General features: G+C 40.0%; 1 protein-coding gene across 2 annotated transcripts in view; it reads left to right on the forward strand.

Moving 5' to 3' along the window:
* LOC139450269 (prestin-like) overlaps positions 1-12376 on the forward strand; it is a 36518-nt gene extending 24142 nt beyond the window's left edge. Inside the window, exons 7-17 of one of the 2 annotated variants that reach the window (XM_071231946.1) lie at positions 1253-1335; positions 1787-1934; positions 2841-2954; positions 3611-3688; positions 4310-4405; positions 5617-5723; positions 7089-7158; positions 8245-8418; positions 8858-9025; positions 11042-11096; positions 11353-12376. In XM_071231946.1, coding sequence (XP_071088047.1) covers positions 1253-1335; positions 1787-1934; positions 2841-2954; positions 3611-3688; positions 4310-4405; positions 5617-5723; positions 7089-7158; positions 8245-8418; positions 8858-9025; positions 11042-11096; positions 11353-11465 — 1206 coding nt within the window. In that variant the 3' untranslated portion in view covers positions 11466-12376. The remainder of the gene's footprint in view (positions 1-1252; positions 1336-1786; positions 1935-2840; positions 2955-3610; positions 3689-4309; positions 4406-5616; positions 5724-7088; positions 7159-8244; positions 8419-8857; positions 9026-11041; positions 11097-11352) is intronic. The other variant, XM_071231948.1, reaches the window with a different exon arrangement.
* Positions 12377-13712: the final 1336 nt, after the last annotated feature.

Here is a 13712-nt window from a genome sequence, read left to right on the forward strand (position 1 = left end):
GGTTTGGTCAATATTTGCCAAACTTGATGATTTTTAGGTTTTCAAGAATGTTTTGTCTAAGTGTAAATATTCCAACATTAACTAGCATTTGACCCAAACTGATTTAGTTAAAGCCGGTATCAACATAGACTCTTGCAAGTGATTCGAACGAAACTTAAGCATGCCAGGTGTCAGTCATATGTACACGTTCAATAACTTTCCGTAACGTTTGACTTTTCCGGCCCTGATTGGGCCCAAACTGGTCCTTATTATAGTTCAACCTTTAAAACAACTCAGTGACCTCTGGCGTTAATACTCAACGATCGCATGACAGTTACGGCTCTGATTGGGCCCAACTGGTCCTTATTATAGTTCGATCTTAAGCACAACTCAATGACCTCTGGTTGTTAATACTCAACGATCGCACGACATTCACAGCTCTGATTGGGTCCAACTGGTCCTTATTATAGTTCGACCTTAAGCACAACTCAGTAATCTCTGATGTTAATACTCAACGATCGCATGACATTAACGGCTCTGATTGGGCCCAACTGGTCCTTATTATAGTTCGACCTTTAAAACACAGTGACATCTGGTGTTACTACTCAACGATCGCATGACATTTACGGCTCTGATTGGGCCAAAACTGACCCATACTATAGTTCAACCTTTAAAACAACTCAGTGATCTCTGGTGTTAATACTCAACGATCGCATGACATTTACGGCTCTGATTGGGCCAAACTGGTCATTATAATAGTTCGACCTTTAGAACAATGCAGTAATCTCTGATGTTTCTACTCAACGATCGCATGACATTTACGGCTCTGATCGGGCCAAAACTGGTCCTTATTATAGTTAAACCTTTAAAACAACTCAGTGACCTCTGGTGTTAATACTCAACGATCGCATGACATTAACGACTCTGATTCGGCCCAACTGGTCCTTATTATAGTTCGACCTTTAAAACAACGCAGAAATACTCAAAGAACGCATCGCTTGCCCACAAAGTCTCGACCCTTATTAACACAGACACACGCCCAGTGTCGTGGGTTTCATGTACCTCTTTTGAAAACATAATGTCCATCTGGTGGCGTACAGTCCAACCGCGTATTTGTCACATGTACATTACTGTGGAATTAACGTCAACATAGTTACGATCATAGGAGGTACCGTGGGCATACACATATATGTGCGTCTGGTTCTTGTTACAATTATAGGACCAACCAGGGGAGAGTTTGTCTTGAAATTATGAGTTCTGTATGTGTCTGCAGGTGATAATTGGAACAGTCGTTTCGCATTTCGGACAGTTTAAGAACAACTTTAACGTTAAAGTCATAGGAGTCATCCCCGCCGGGTATGTATTCATGGTTACATATTTTCTATAATTATTATGTATTACTAAGAATACTAATATTTTTGTATTAGTGTGTTAAATACTTTTTGATGGTACAGTTCAGTTTAATGAACGAGTGAGATTCGTGGAATCTGGGATTCGAACCCACGACCATCGGATCCTGTCACGGTGAAGGGACGCAATGGTGAAGAGACTCCCCCAGCCAATTGCCGTGCTGGGCCCCGTTCCACAAAGCGATGTTAGTGCTAGGACGATCGTAACTCCCATATTTTAACATAGGCTTACGACAGTCGTAGCTTTAAGATCGCTTTGTGGAACGGGGTCCTGAAGGCCAAATAGTCCCCAACGCCAGCAGTGTATCGTGAGCAGCCGGACCCTACATCCAAGCTTCATATGTCCATATGATCGACATGTGGTTATACTGACAGTAATACATACTCCTTTCATGCAGTATTCCCCTACCCAAGATCCCTGACGTCAGCCTAGTGACGTCACACATTGGCGATGCCGTCATCATTGGAGTCATAGCCTTCGCGCAGTCAGTCTCGATGGCTAAGATGTTAGCACTCAAAAACAAACAGACGGTCAATGCTAATCAGGTGAGCAAACCATTTGCTCATTTGTGTAATAGAACACACCATCTAAACCAGATGTGTAACGTTTAGATATCTCTTGTTATACTCATTATCTGAACCCGTTTTGGTACGAATGAAATAAAGTACAAGAACTGTTCTCATTTATGATATGAGAAACGTCATTTGAACCAGATGCGTAACCATAAGGGTGACTAAGTTTAGTTTTACGCCGCTTTAAACAGTATTTCAGTTATTTCACGGCGGGTCAACTTGATGTGGGAGGAAGCTCCGAAGTGATGCAGGTCTTAGACGTTTACCACTTTGGTGAAACCCGTGAGCATGGGTATGGTGCTGACATATCACATAACATTATAGGGCTAATCTGGGATCCGGACCCACGATCATAGGCACGTATAAGGGAGGCAACTCGTCGGATTCCGAAGCCTTAGACGACTGGGCCAACCATGCCTTCTTTAAGAAGAAGGGGCGTCAGAAAAGCATAGTGCTTAGTGCTTTCGCTCGTTACGTAGTAAACATTGGTAGAATATATCCGCCAAAAATAGCTTTAAACAGCGCTTACTCCAAACAATGCGGAATTTGAGAAGTTATGGGTGTTTCTTCTATCATCTAGCCTCGACTTCTCGAAATTTGAGTGAACTCATTAAAATACTTTTCTCGAAAAAAACTGTTTAATCCGTTCCAAAAGCTGCTTAGATCACGGACCAAATATCTGATTGGGATCGCTCTCAACTGCTTGGTTACAAACTGAGTAAGTAAGCACGACTCGGTTTAAGAAAATCAACTGATGTCCAATCTCCAACTCAGAGTAAAACGGTCAGTTTGTTTCCCCATTGTATCGGCTCAGCATATTCTCGACATTTCACGTATCAGAGACGTTCTTCTATCAGACTTTGTGATTTGGTTGCCTAGGAGATGTTTGCGTACGGTGCCGGGAGCGTCCTCTGTTCCATCTTCTCTGGCTACATCCCTGCTGCCTCTGTTGCTCGCAGTGTCGTGCAGGACGGTGCTGGGGGCATTACCCAGGTGAATCTACAACGACCGCTGAAGTAGATCCACCCAACCCTTTCGAAAAGACTGGAACCGTCGTTCTCATCCGACAGAAATTCTGGAATATGTCCAGGAATATTATGAATACCTTAATATTATATAATCTCTGGAATGTCCTGGAATATTATAAATACCTTTTGTATGTCACTGTCAAACAAGCTTAACACTGTGTATCCAACCATATGTGGTACATTTTTCTAAAATGAACTTATTAATGTATACATCTTCCCGAGAAAATAAGAGAAATATAAATTTAAAATTAATTTCTTAAAGCGCTTACCAAATCAGAATGAAACACACCAGCCATCTTCGGCATCTTTGTCTGAATTTAGTAACATGGTCGTAAACACATTTCCATAGAAAATAAGAGAATAAACTCATAATATATTCTTTAAAAGCCCACCAAATCAAAATGAAACAAAATGTACACCGTTAATCATTCCAAACTCGATATTTCGTATGAAATCTGTACATAAAAATTGTGGTGCAAATGTCCCATAGAAATTTGAGAAAATTAAAATAATAATTTATTGCATTGTATTCGATTGAAAAGGGGAATGTGTTTTTAAGTGTTTCTGTATACATATGTCTTGTCATGTCCGATCTGTAGCTTGTTCCTACTGTTGTCGCAGATCGCCTCCCTCGTGGGCTGCTGTGTTGTGTTGGTGGTGGTCATAGCGGTCGGTCCACTCTTCTACTCTCTTCCCTCTGTGAGTACATATATACTTTATACTTTTTATATTAAAAGTTATCTTTTTAAATTGTTATTTTATGTCAGTGTGATGCTACATAAAAATATCATTTCTCACAACTGATTGACCCTAAAAAAATCATTTGGTTCTTCATATAGCAAATTTAGATTCCGGTTCCGCTATCATTTCCGTTCCGAAATTTCATTTTTGATGTAACTCGTTCTGGTGACCAGCAAGTCAATTTAGTTTGGAGTGGTTGGAAATTAAATCTATAACATAAAAAAAAATGACCAGAGTGAGAAACAAGAATTCGTTTTAATGTGGACAAATAACAAGATTAAATGTATTACTTATGTCACCCTAAATAAGTAAAGTTGTCCCTAAATAGAGGGAGCAGCAGGAGATTGGGTGAGTGTTGTTGAATGGCGCAGCCACCAATATTCTAGCTATATCACTGCGATCTGTAAATAATCGTTTATGGGTCAGGCAAACCGGTGATTGAAGCACATTATTTTAAGGGTTATTTTCCAGATATTTCGCTTTAAATCGTCCCTGTTTTCTGATTTTTTTGCATTCCCAAAAGCATGATAGTCAGTCCTTAGAATACAATTGTAAGAATTATTGTGTCTGATTATTCAGTGTGTCCTGTCCTCGGTCATTATCGTCAACCTGAGAAGCATGTTCAGGCAGTTGTTACAGCTTCCCGTTCTGTGGAGGAGGTCAAAGTGGGATTTTGTGAGTTTATGTAGAGCGAAATCGCCAAAGATGCAACACACAAACAGGAAATGTTTCAGTATTAGCAAAATTGTTACTTTGCAATAGCGACAGGAAGTCTGGTGTAGCTGTTTCTGTATTAGCACTGTAATGTTGAGATGAAGATGAAAAGTTGAAAATCTGTAACGAAATGTTGCAAGTGCTTGATAAATGTACAAGCATCTGTAGCGAAACGTGACAAATGTTTGAGGACGGTAACTAGCATATGTACAGAAACTTGGCAAGTGCTTGATAAATGTACAAGCATCTGTAGCGAAACGTGACAAATGTTTGATGACGGTAACTAGCATACGTACAGAAACTTGGCAAGTGCTTGATAAATGTACAAGCATCTGTAGCGAAACGTGACAAATGTTTGATGACGGTAACTAGCATACGTACAGAAACTTGGCAAGTGCTTGATAAGTGTACAAGCATCTGTAGCGAAACGTGACAAATGTTTGATGACGGTAACTAGCATACGTACAGAAACTTGGCAAGTGCTTGATAAATGTGAAAGCATCTGTAGCGAAACGTGACAAATGTTTGATGACGGTAACTAGCATACGTACAGAAACTTGGCAAGTGCTTGATAAATGTGCAAGCATCTGTAGCGAAACGTGACAAATGTTTGATGACGGTAACTAGCATACGTACAGAAACTTGGCAAGTGCTTGTTAAATGTGCAAGCATCTGTAGCGAAACGTGACAAGTGTTTGATGACGGTAACTAGCATACGTACAGAAACTTGGCAAGTGCTTGATAAATGTGCAAGCATCTCTACCGTAACATCGCAAGTGCTGTGTTAGAGTCTGTACCGAAACGGCGCAAGTTTTTTACAGAGGTACTATCATCTGTACCGCAACGTGGCAAGTGTTTCAAAAAGATACTAGCTTCCGAACCGAAACGTCAACTTTACATACATTGATACCACGGTTTTAGAATGCCACTTGAAAATAAGTAGAGTTATTTTTATTATTGTCTCGAGGGGTGTTCCATTATCGTTGGATCAATACCAGATATAAAAGAAACAAAATAGAATATAGCAAAGAGAATCACTCGCACTTGGCGTTGTGTTTATGTACAAAAGTGAAAATCCTACCTTTGCATTTATCTTTCGTTTATTTTTAGTGGTTACTTTTGTCTTGACATCATGACTGAAGTATACCCTAATATGTCCCATGTGCCCCCAGAGTATATGGGTGACAACTCTCCTGTGTGTGATCCTGCTGGATGCTGACGTCGGCCTCGGGATCGGCATCATTTTCTCCATCCTCACCGTGGTGTGCAGAACCCAAAGGTACGGCAACACAATACAGAAACATTCTTAACCGAGGGCTCGTGTATTAGTTTAGTCAACACAGGCAGATCCTGGGCTTGTGGGTGCGTGGATGGCGAGAGGGGTGCCTCCATTTTCGGAAAACTTTCATGCCAACCTTTTTATGGGGTTTTGTTTATTGCGTGATTTGGGAGTATTGTGAACCGGTAGAATTTTCAATTTCCTTGATCCGCATCTGATTAACCATGCAGGATTAGGGGCCCATATTGTTCATTTTAATCCTTATATGGTGCAGACATTATGTTCATACTTATTATATTAAGTGGTTGTCGTTTGTGAAATGGCAGATAGCTTTAAGTAAATAAAAGCGTCAAAAGCGATTTCCGTAATCATAAGAAATTTTTGCTTAAGGCAGTGTTCGATTCCGGCTTCTGCTCATGAGCCTATAATTATGATTCACTATCAAATAGTGATGATACCAGACAAGTCAATTATTCACCTGGAAAAACACAAGAACGGATAATACAAGTTAAAGTAAGGATGCTTAGGACTTTTTATCACCGGTGCGTCAAATTTGAAAATATTCTCCACGTGTTTACCATAAAAGTCCTTTGAACATCTTTTGGGAGTTTTGTAACAACTTTTGAGCAAGAGTCGTATGACGTTCTTTGAAATCTCGACTGTAGCTCAACCTTTGATTGTGGGTTCGAATCCCGGTTCGCCCCGATTATGTTTCTAGGTTTGTCAGCACCATACCCGTGCTCGTGGGTTTCACCGAAGTGGTAAACGTCTAAGACCTGCATCACTTGGGGCTTTCCTCCCACATTAAGCTGACACGCCGCGATATAACTGGAATACTGTTAAAAGCGGCGTTAAACCCAACTCACTCACTCACTCACTCGACTGTAGCTCATGTACATGTTATCACCAAAGGATGGAGCTGCTGTATTGATGACATAAAGGCACAGTGTCTAGTGGAAAGTTGAAGTCATCCTTCTGTCATACAGTTGTGGAGTGTTCTTATAGTTGTTTTTTCACACCCGTTATCATCACTATTTGATAGGGATTCATATTGAGTGAGTGAGGTATTCGGAAACGACAATTGAATATTGAATATTGAAAATTGAATATTGAAATGGTTTGTCGTTTTTATTTTCACTTGTACGTGGCAGAAAAACATAGCACAATATGATATTACTTTTTCTAGGAAATAAACTCAGCCTCAATAAAGTGTTTCGTGAATAACGAAGAGTGAGACCGGTGTCTCGATCAACTAAACTTTTAGCATTAACAAATTGTAAATTGAATACGAAACCTAGAAACCATCATATAAAGGTGAATGGGGATTATTCCGGAATTGTTGACTACTTTTATACTTTTTGCCAGATCCGGGTTTACGTTGAAGGGCGAAGTAGATTCCACATCGCAGTACAGGTCAAAGAAGAGGTACGAATGTGTAAGTAACGGTTATTCAAGATGATCCTAACTCTTCTACTCATACACAGACCTACGTCAGTCTTGGCGCTACGAGGACGCTGGGGTAGCCTAGTGGTTACAGCGCTCGCTCGTCACGCCGAAGACCCGGGTTCTATTCCCCAAATGGGATACTGTGTAGAGCCCATTTCTGGTGTCCCCCGACGTGACATTGCTGGTATATTGCTTAAAGCGGCGTAAAACAATACCCAGTCACTCACTCGAAGCATGACGATCTATTTGTGGAACGTGACCCAAGGTCAACCAACTCGCTGTTCAGCGTTTTGCCTCTTATGCCTGACATTAGATGGTGTGTTCTGTTCCAAATTGAATTATTGTTAAAAGCGGAGTAAACTGACTGAGTAATTCGCTCAATTACTCACCAGCGTCACAGATGCTCTTTCGTGTTCCAGTCGTCGTTGGTTGCCTTGCAGTATTAGTGTTTGCTCGTCAAGCTAAAGACCCGAGTTTCCTGTTTGAATACATGGTGTAAACCCCATTCCTCTTGTCCCCCTCCATGATATGACTCAAATATTACAAATGAAAATCATCGAAAAGCCATACTCACTCATTTATCAATTTTATATCAATCAATGTAAACTAGTATTTGACTTTGCTTGTCAGCACAAGACACAGAGGATATGTATAACGTAACATACTCACTATTTCAGAATATCCTGAATGTTCCCAGGTAGCCAAGTAGTCTAAAGCGTAACAACTCGTCATTCAGAGTTGTGCCTCTTAGTTGTGTTAGGATCAGGTGGCTGATAGTGGGTTCTCATCCTAGATTGTTCCCGATAAAACTTTGTCATCACTATGGTATTTCAGAGCTAGGTAGATAAGTATTTAACTGTTCTGCATTTTGTCAATAATCTTCACTATAATTGCCCATTTTAAACAACAATATTTACAAACCTATACAAGAATTATTTAAAAAATGCACTATTTACGAGAAATGTCAACAACTGAAACTACTAACCAGACTAGATTCACAACGATGCCAAATATTTGTACCATATACTTTCTGCTATAATCGTGTTCCTGAGTTTTAATTTCTTTTCACCCTCAGGTAAAAGTTCTCCCAAGCGTGAAAATTTTGACATTTGAAGCGCCTCTATACTTTGCAAATTCGGAACAATTTGTTCTTAAATCTTTCACCGATTCTGGTGTAAATCCTATGAAAATAAAGAGGAAGAGGGCAGCACTGGACGCTGAAAAAAGAAAGAGGGAAAAAAAGAAACAGGTATTTAATATTTATTAGTAAAAGTAATAATTGTGTTTGATGCCAATTGAAGAGATGCAGAGAATAATCAGGCAAAACAGTGGATGATAACATGAGCACTACATATGTGACCCGTGAAGATCCGGGGTAGAATAGGTCTTCAGCAACCCATGCTTACCGTAAAAGGCGACTATGCTTGTCGTAAGAGGCGACTTACGGAATCGGGTGGTCAGGCTCGCTGACTTGGCTAATGCATGTCATCGTATCCCAATTGCGTGGATCTATGCTCATGATGTCAATCACTGGATTGTCTGGTCCAGATTCGATTATTTACAGACCGCCGTCATATAGCTGGAATATTGCTGAGTACGGCGTTAAACAACAAACAAACAAAACAAAACGATATATCTTGGTCCAATCAGAACAAACAGACATGAGTGCATTTTACGGAATATTTCAGCAGAATGGGAACAAGGACTTACGGAAGGTGAAATTCGAAGATACGAGGGAAGAGAATGGAAAACCGACGGAGCCAGAATCTCAGAATGACTCGGGTGTTGACTGTATCATCTTGGATATGGCGGGGGTCACCTTCATAGACACCATGGGTGTTAAAGCATTGACTCGGGTAAGTAGTTGTTGCTTAGATAGGAAATTGCTGTTACTATTATTATTGCTATTTTCATAGTCAGGCGTAGAAGTTGAAGTCGTAGTAGTAGTAGTACTACTACCGGTAGTAGTAGTAGTAGTAGTAGTAGTAGTAGTAGTTAGTAGCACAAATAAAAGTAAACAATGCAGCAAAGAGGGTTTGGAGATCATGGCACAGTGAGGCTGGTTAGGCTAATCATCAGCTCAGGGCCCTTGCAAACTGTTACTATTATTGTTATCATTAGAAGTAGTAGTAGTAGTAGTAGTAGTAGTAGTAGTAGTAGTAGTAGTAGTGATAGTGGTAGTGGTAGTAGTAGTAGTTGGTGTGGTAGTGGTAGCGCTGGTAGTAGTGGTAGTAGTAGTAGTAGTAGTAGTAATAGTAGTAGTATTTGTGATGGTGGTGGTAGTACTAGTAATGACGGTGCTAGTAGTAATAGTATAGTTGTAGTAGCAGTAGTAGTAGTAGAGGTAGTAGTAGTTGTAGTAGTAGTAGTAGTAGTTGAAGTAGCATTTGTATGTTTTATTTACTTGTTGTTTTACTCGACTGGAAGCAATATTCAAGCCATTCTACGACGATCTGTATCTAATTTAAACTGAGACTGTCAAACAAGTTGTTCGACAGCATGATCAACGTACCACACAATCGCGGAACCAAGACACACAATGTCACCGAGCTTGGCCCCCTGTTCCCAAATGTAAGGGCCCTATTCTGATTTACAATCGCTACCGTGCTATCGTTCATATAATGATGACATACATATTTTTCATCCAAAACTGGCTTTCACAGGAGATAGCGTTGCAGCCATTGTGGCGTCATCGATAAAAATGACATCACTATTCTCTCTGCCACTTATTGTGGCCAGCTGTACTTTTGACACTGGTTATTGCTGTTTATTATATTATGTGTGTTGATTGCAGTCAATGTTTTAAAACCGATATTGTTGTTTATTTTTATTTGATAGCAGACTATATCCATTTTAGCTATAATAAAGGTAAAGCTATTTTTCCGTCGTCGGGCAGTTAATGGAAGACCTCGGGCTTCTGCAAATGATAATACCCTGAAAAATAGTGTTACCCTTATAATATAACAATGTGGGATGATTGTGTTGTTTAAACATCATGATGATAAACATCAATGGTTAGATTATCTTCATTTCTGTGCAGTAAACATAAAAAACAAGAGGCGGCTGGACTGCAACTAATTGAAACTTATCTCAAACAGATGAATACAGGTATCCAAACACGCATGCGCAATATCAAACATGTACTTGACAAAAACTATTTTAGCTAAACGTCAGCATTTTTGTATCAACATCAGAATTCCAAGTTGTTGTTTAATTTAAATTTCTTTTAAATCATCTGTTTAGAAGATATATTTTCATATGAATGAATTGAGAGAGTTGATTGCGTCATCGTACCCTCACATTCTTCGTTCTTCACATTATCAATCACTATTTTTCACATGCCGAAATGATATAGCTGAGTGAAGCTAAAAAAACAAGACAAAGACCCAAAATGCATACAGGTCAGGACATTGACACGTGGCACTTTGCGATATCTTCCGGCTCTAGTAAGGAAAGGATAAAGGGCGGAGCCAGGAAAACTGATATCGACATGGCCCTTGCTATATAGCCGTGTACACGCTCGACAGTCGTCGTGAAACATGCTTTCAAGGCATGTCAGCTTGGTCCTCATCAAACACCACGTTTATATAAGCTGTAAAACGCACTGAAAGGACGAGGTTACTTAATTTGATATTTTTACGCACATTACTCTGTGCAGTAACTAAACATTCATCTGATGAAGGAGCAAGAAGTAGCTCTGAAACATCGTAAAAAGAAGAATACAAAGATATTGCTATCCATAAATAAAGTTTCATGAAAACATTGTATATTTTGAAATACCTCTTAGATGCTTATACTATAACAACGAGCTTTACGTATATGAATCGGTCCATATTTTAAACATTTTCCTGTAAACACTGAATGATTTCCAGGTTCTGGTAGAGTTCGAGTCCGTGGACATCAAAGTATTGATTGCCGGCCTGAGAGGTAAGCTTGTTTGTCCAGCTCACTGACAAAAATACCCGTGAAGATCCGGGATAGAATTGGTCTACAGCAACCCATTCCTGTCGTAAAAGGCGACTATGCTTGTCGTAAGAGGCGACTAACGGGATGGGATGGTCATGCTCGCTGAGTTGGTTGATGCAAGCCATCGTATTCCTATTGAGAAACGGCTGTTTTCTGTTTTGTTGTAACATAGATAGAAATATTAGGTCCATATGTAAATATATAAAATATGTTGCAGAGGAAGTAATTGACATCCTACAGACGAGCGACTTCATCCCCCAGCACAAACAACAGCTGTTCTTGGACATGCAACAGGCCCTTCACTCTCTCGACAACACCATTCCCATTTAGCCATTGGGTGTTCGTACCTGGAGATTGAGTATGGTATGCGTATTGGAGAATATAGACATTCGCATAGAAATGTAGAAGATATCCCATTTGTCGAGACAAGTAATGCCAAACGTTATGTCTTGTTAAGCATCAGAAGTGTGGAGAAAATATCGGACGTTAAGATGCTATAAGAACAACTGAGAAGAAGCATTCGTCTGTTCAATCTCTATTTCTGGATTACTCATGGAATGGGAACCCGATACCATTCATTACACACCCAAAATGGTGATGAACACTGGCGCTATTATTATCGGCAGGACCAGCAAGAGATTCCATAGCACACCAGTTCTGCAATCTTTGCATTGGCTGCCCATGCGACAAGGAATAGAGCTTTAAGATTCTTTCACTCCCTTATCAGTGTCTTCATCAAAAAGGTCCAAAGTATCTCTATGATACACTATCCAGACATGAACGAACAAGATGATAGAGATCTGCTATTCTCGATCTTCCGAGAATATAGAAACGTCACCAAAAATCATTCGGCTGCCGTTCCGTCATTTATACTGCTCCAGTTAGGTATGAATGATGAATAGGATGGCTGCCATTTCTAAATCTATTTTCGCTTTATGTACAAAATATATGTACAACTTGGTATCCAAAACCATCTCGGAATACAATCTTGAATACGTGATATTGTACAACTTGGCATCCAATACCATCTCGGAATACAGTCTCGAATACGTGATATTGTACAACTTGGCATCCAATACCATCTCGGAATACAATCTCGAATACGTGATATTGTACAACTTGGCATCCAATACCATCTCGGAATACAATCTCGAATACGTGATATTGTACAACTTGGCATCCAATACCATCTCGGAATACAATCTAAATCTATTTCTCTTTATGTACACAATATATGTACAACTTGGCATCCAATACCATCTCGGAATACAATCTCGAATACGTGATATTGTACAACTTGGCATCCAATACCATCTCGGAATACAATCTCTAGACCAACTTGTCATACAATACCATCTCGGTGTACCATCTGTCTCATAGTATTATTTTGGCATACCATATGGTCTTCCGTACTTAGTTTATCTTCGTATGCTAACGAAGTGTACAACTTGGCATATCTTTGATGAAACGTTACTGTCATGCATACCATAAGTTCTCGCTGCCGCTAAACAAAGATCTGAGGACATCCCAATACGGGTCACGTCATAACGACCTTTCGCGAACTTTGACCGACCACTAAAACGACTAACAAGACATCAGCCAATTAGAAAGCAGCTCTATCGAGCTTTACGTTGAAAATATGTTGACACAGTTCTCGATTAAAATTTTGAAAACTGAACAAACGAACATTCCGGAACATCTAGTATATGGTTGCGATTGTATTGCAGTGCCTCCCACGTACTGTACAACGCCTCCTTTCAAATGTTTTTCCCACGAAAGCGAGAAATAGACGATGAGTTTGACGGAATCAGTCGTACGGGCCGTGACTTACGTTCGGAATACCCCGTGTTAACGTTTTCGAGGTTGCATGATTAGAAAACATCTTTTCGACTGTCACTTTCATGATCTAGTAAGCGACGCTTTGTTTGGTGGGATGAAAGTTCGTTCTGACGAGACCCGTAATGGGATGTCCTCAGATCTTTGTTTAGTGATAGCGAGAATCTGATTTTAATGAGATTGTGCTGGGACATCACTACTCAACCATGATTGTAACATAATTACACATGTGTGTCTATAGAGTGAGTGAGTGAGTTGGGTTAAACGCCGCTTTGTACAGTATTCAAGATATCATCACGGCGTGTCAGCTTAATGTGGGAGGAAAGTCTAGTAGATCTGAACTGATGCAGGTCTCAGATTTTTACCCAGGTGCACAGGTATGGTGCTGACAAACCTAGAAACATAATCCGGACGAGTCGGGATTCGAATCATGAGTTTTCTGTACAGCAAATTGCGACACCTTAGACGACTGAGTCACCAGTGCGACCTGTCCATAAAAAGATGATCATTTTGAAGATTGCCATCACTGCTTTCATATCAATGTGTGATTACCGGGTGCTGTCGGCAGGGCTTGCCCTTTTCGCGAACACCTGGTGTCATCGCTGATTTTCAATAAACCATTCATATAATTTTCACCGCGTTTATGCCTTTTACGCCCAGTGGAATCTGTTTCTGAAGTTATTCCCTGGCGTTAACGTTTAACATTTAAGAATAATACATACATTCAACCAAAGATTCATA

Source organism: Haliotis cracherodii, unplaced genomic scaffold, assembly GCF_022045235.1.
Source record: "Haliotis cracherodii isolate W230 unplaced genomic scaffold, xgHalCrac1.p SCAF_8, whole genome shotgun sequence".
NCBI lineage: Eukaryota > Metazoa > Mollusca > Gastropoda > Lepetellida > Haliotidae > Haliotis > Haliotis cracherodii.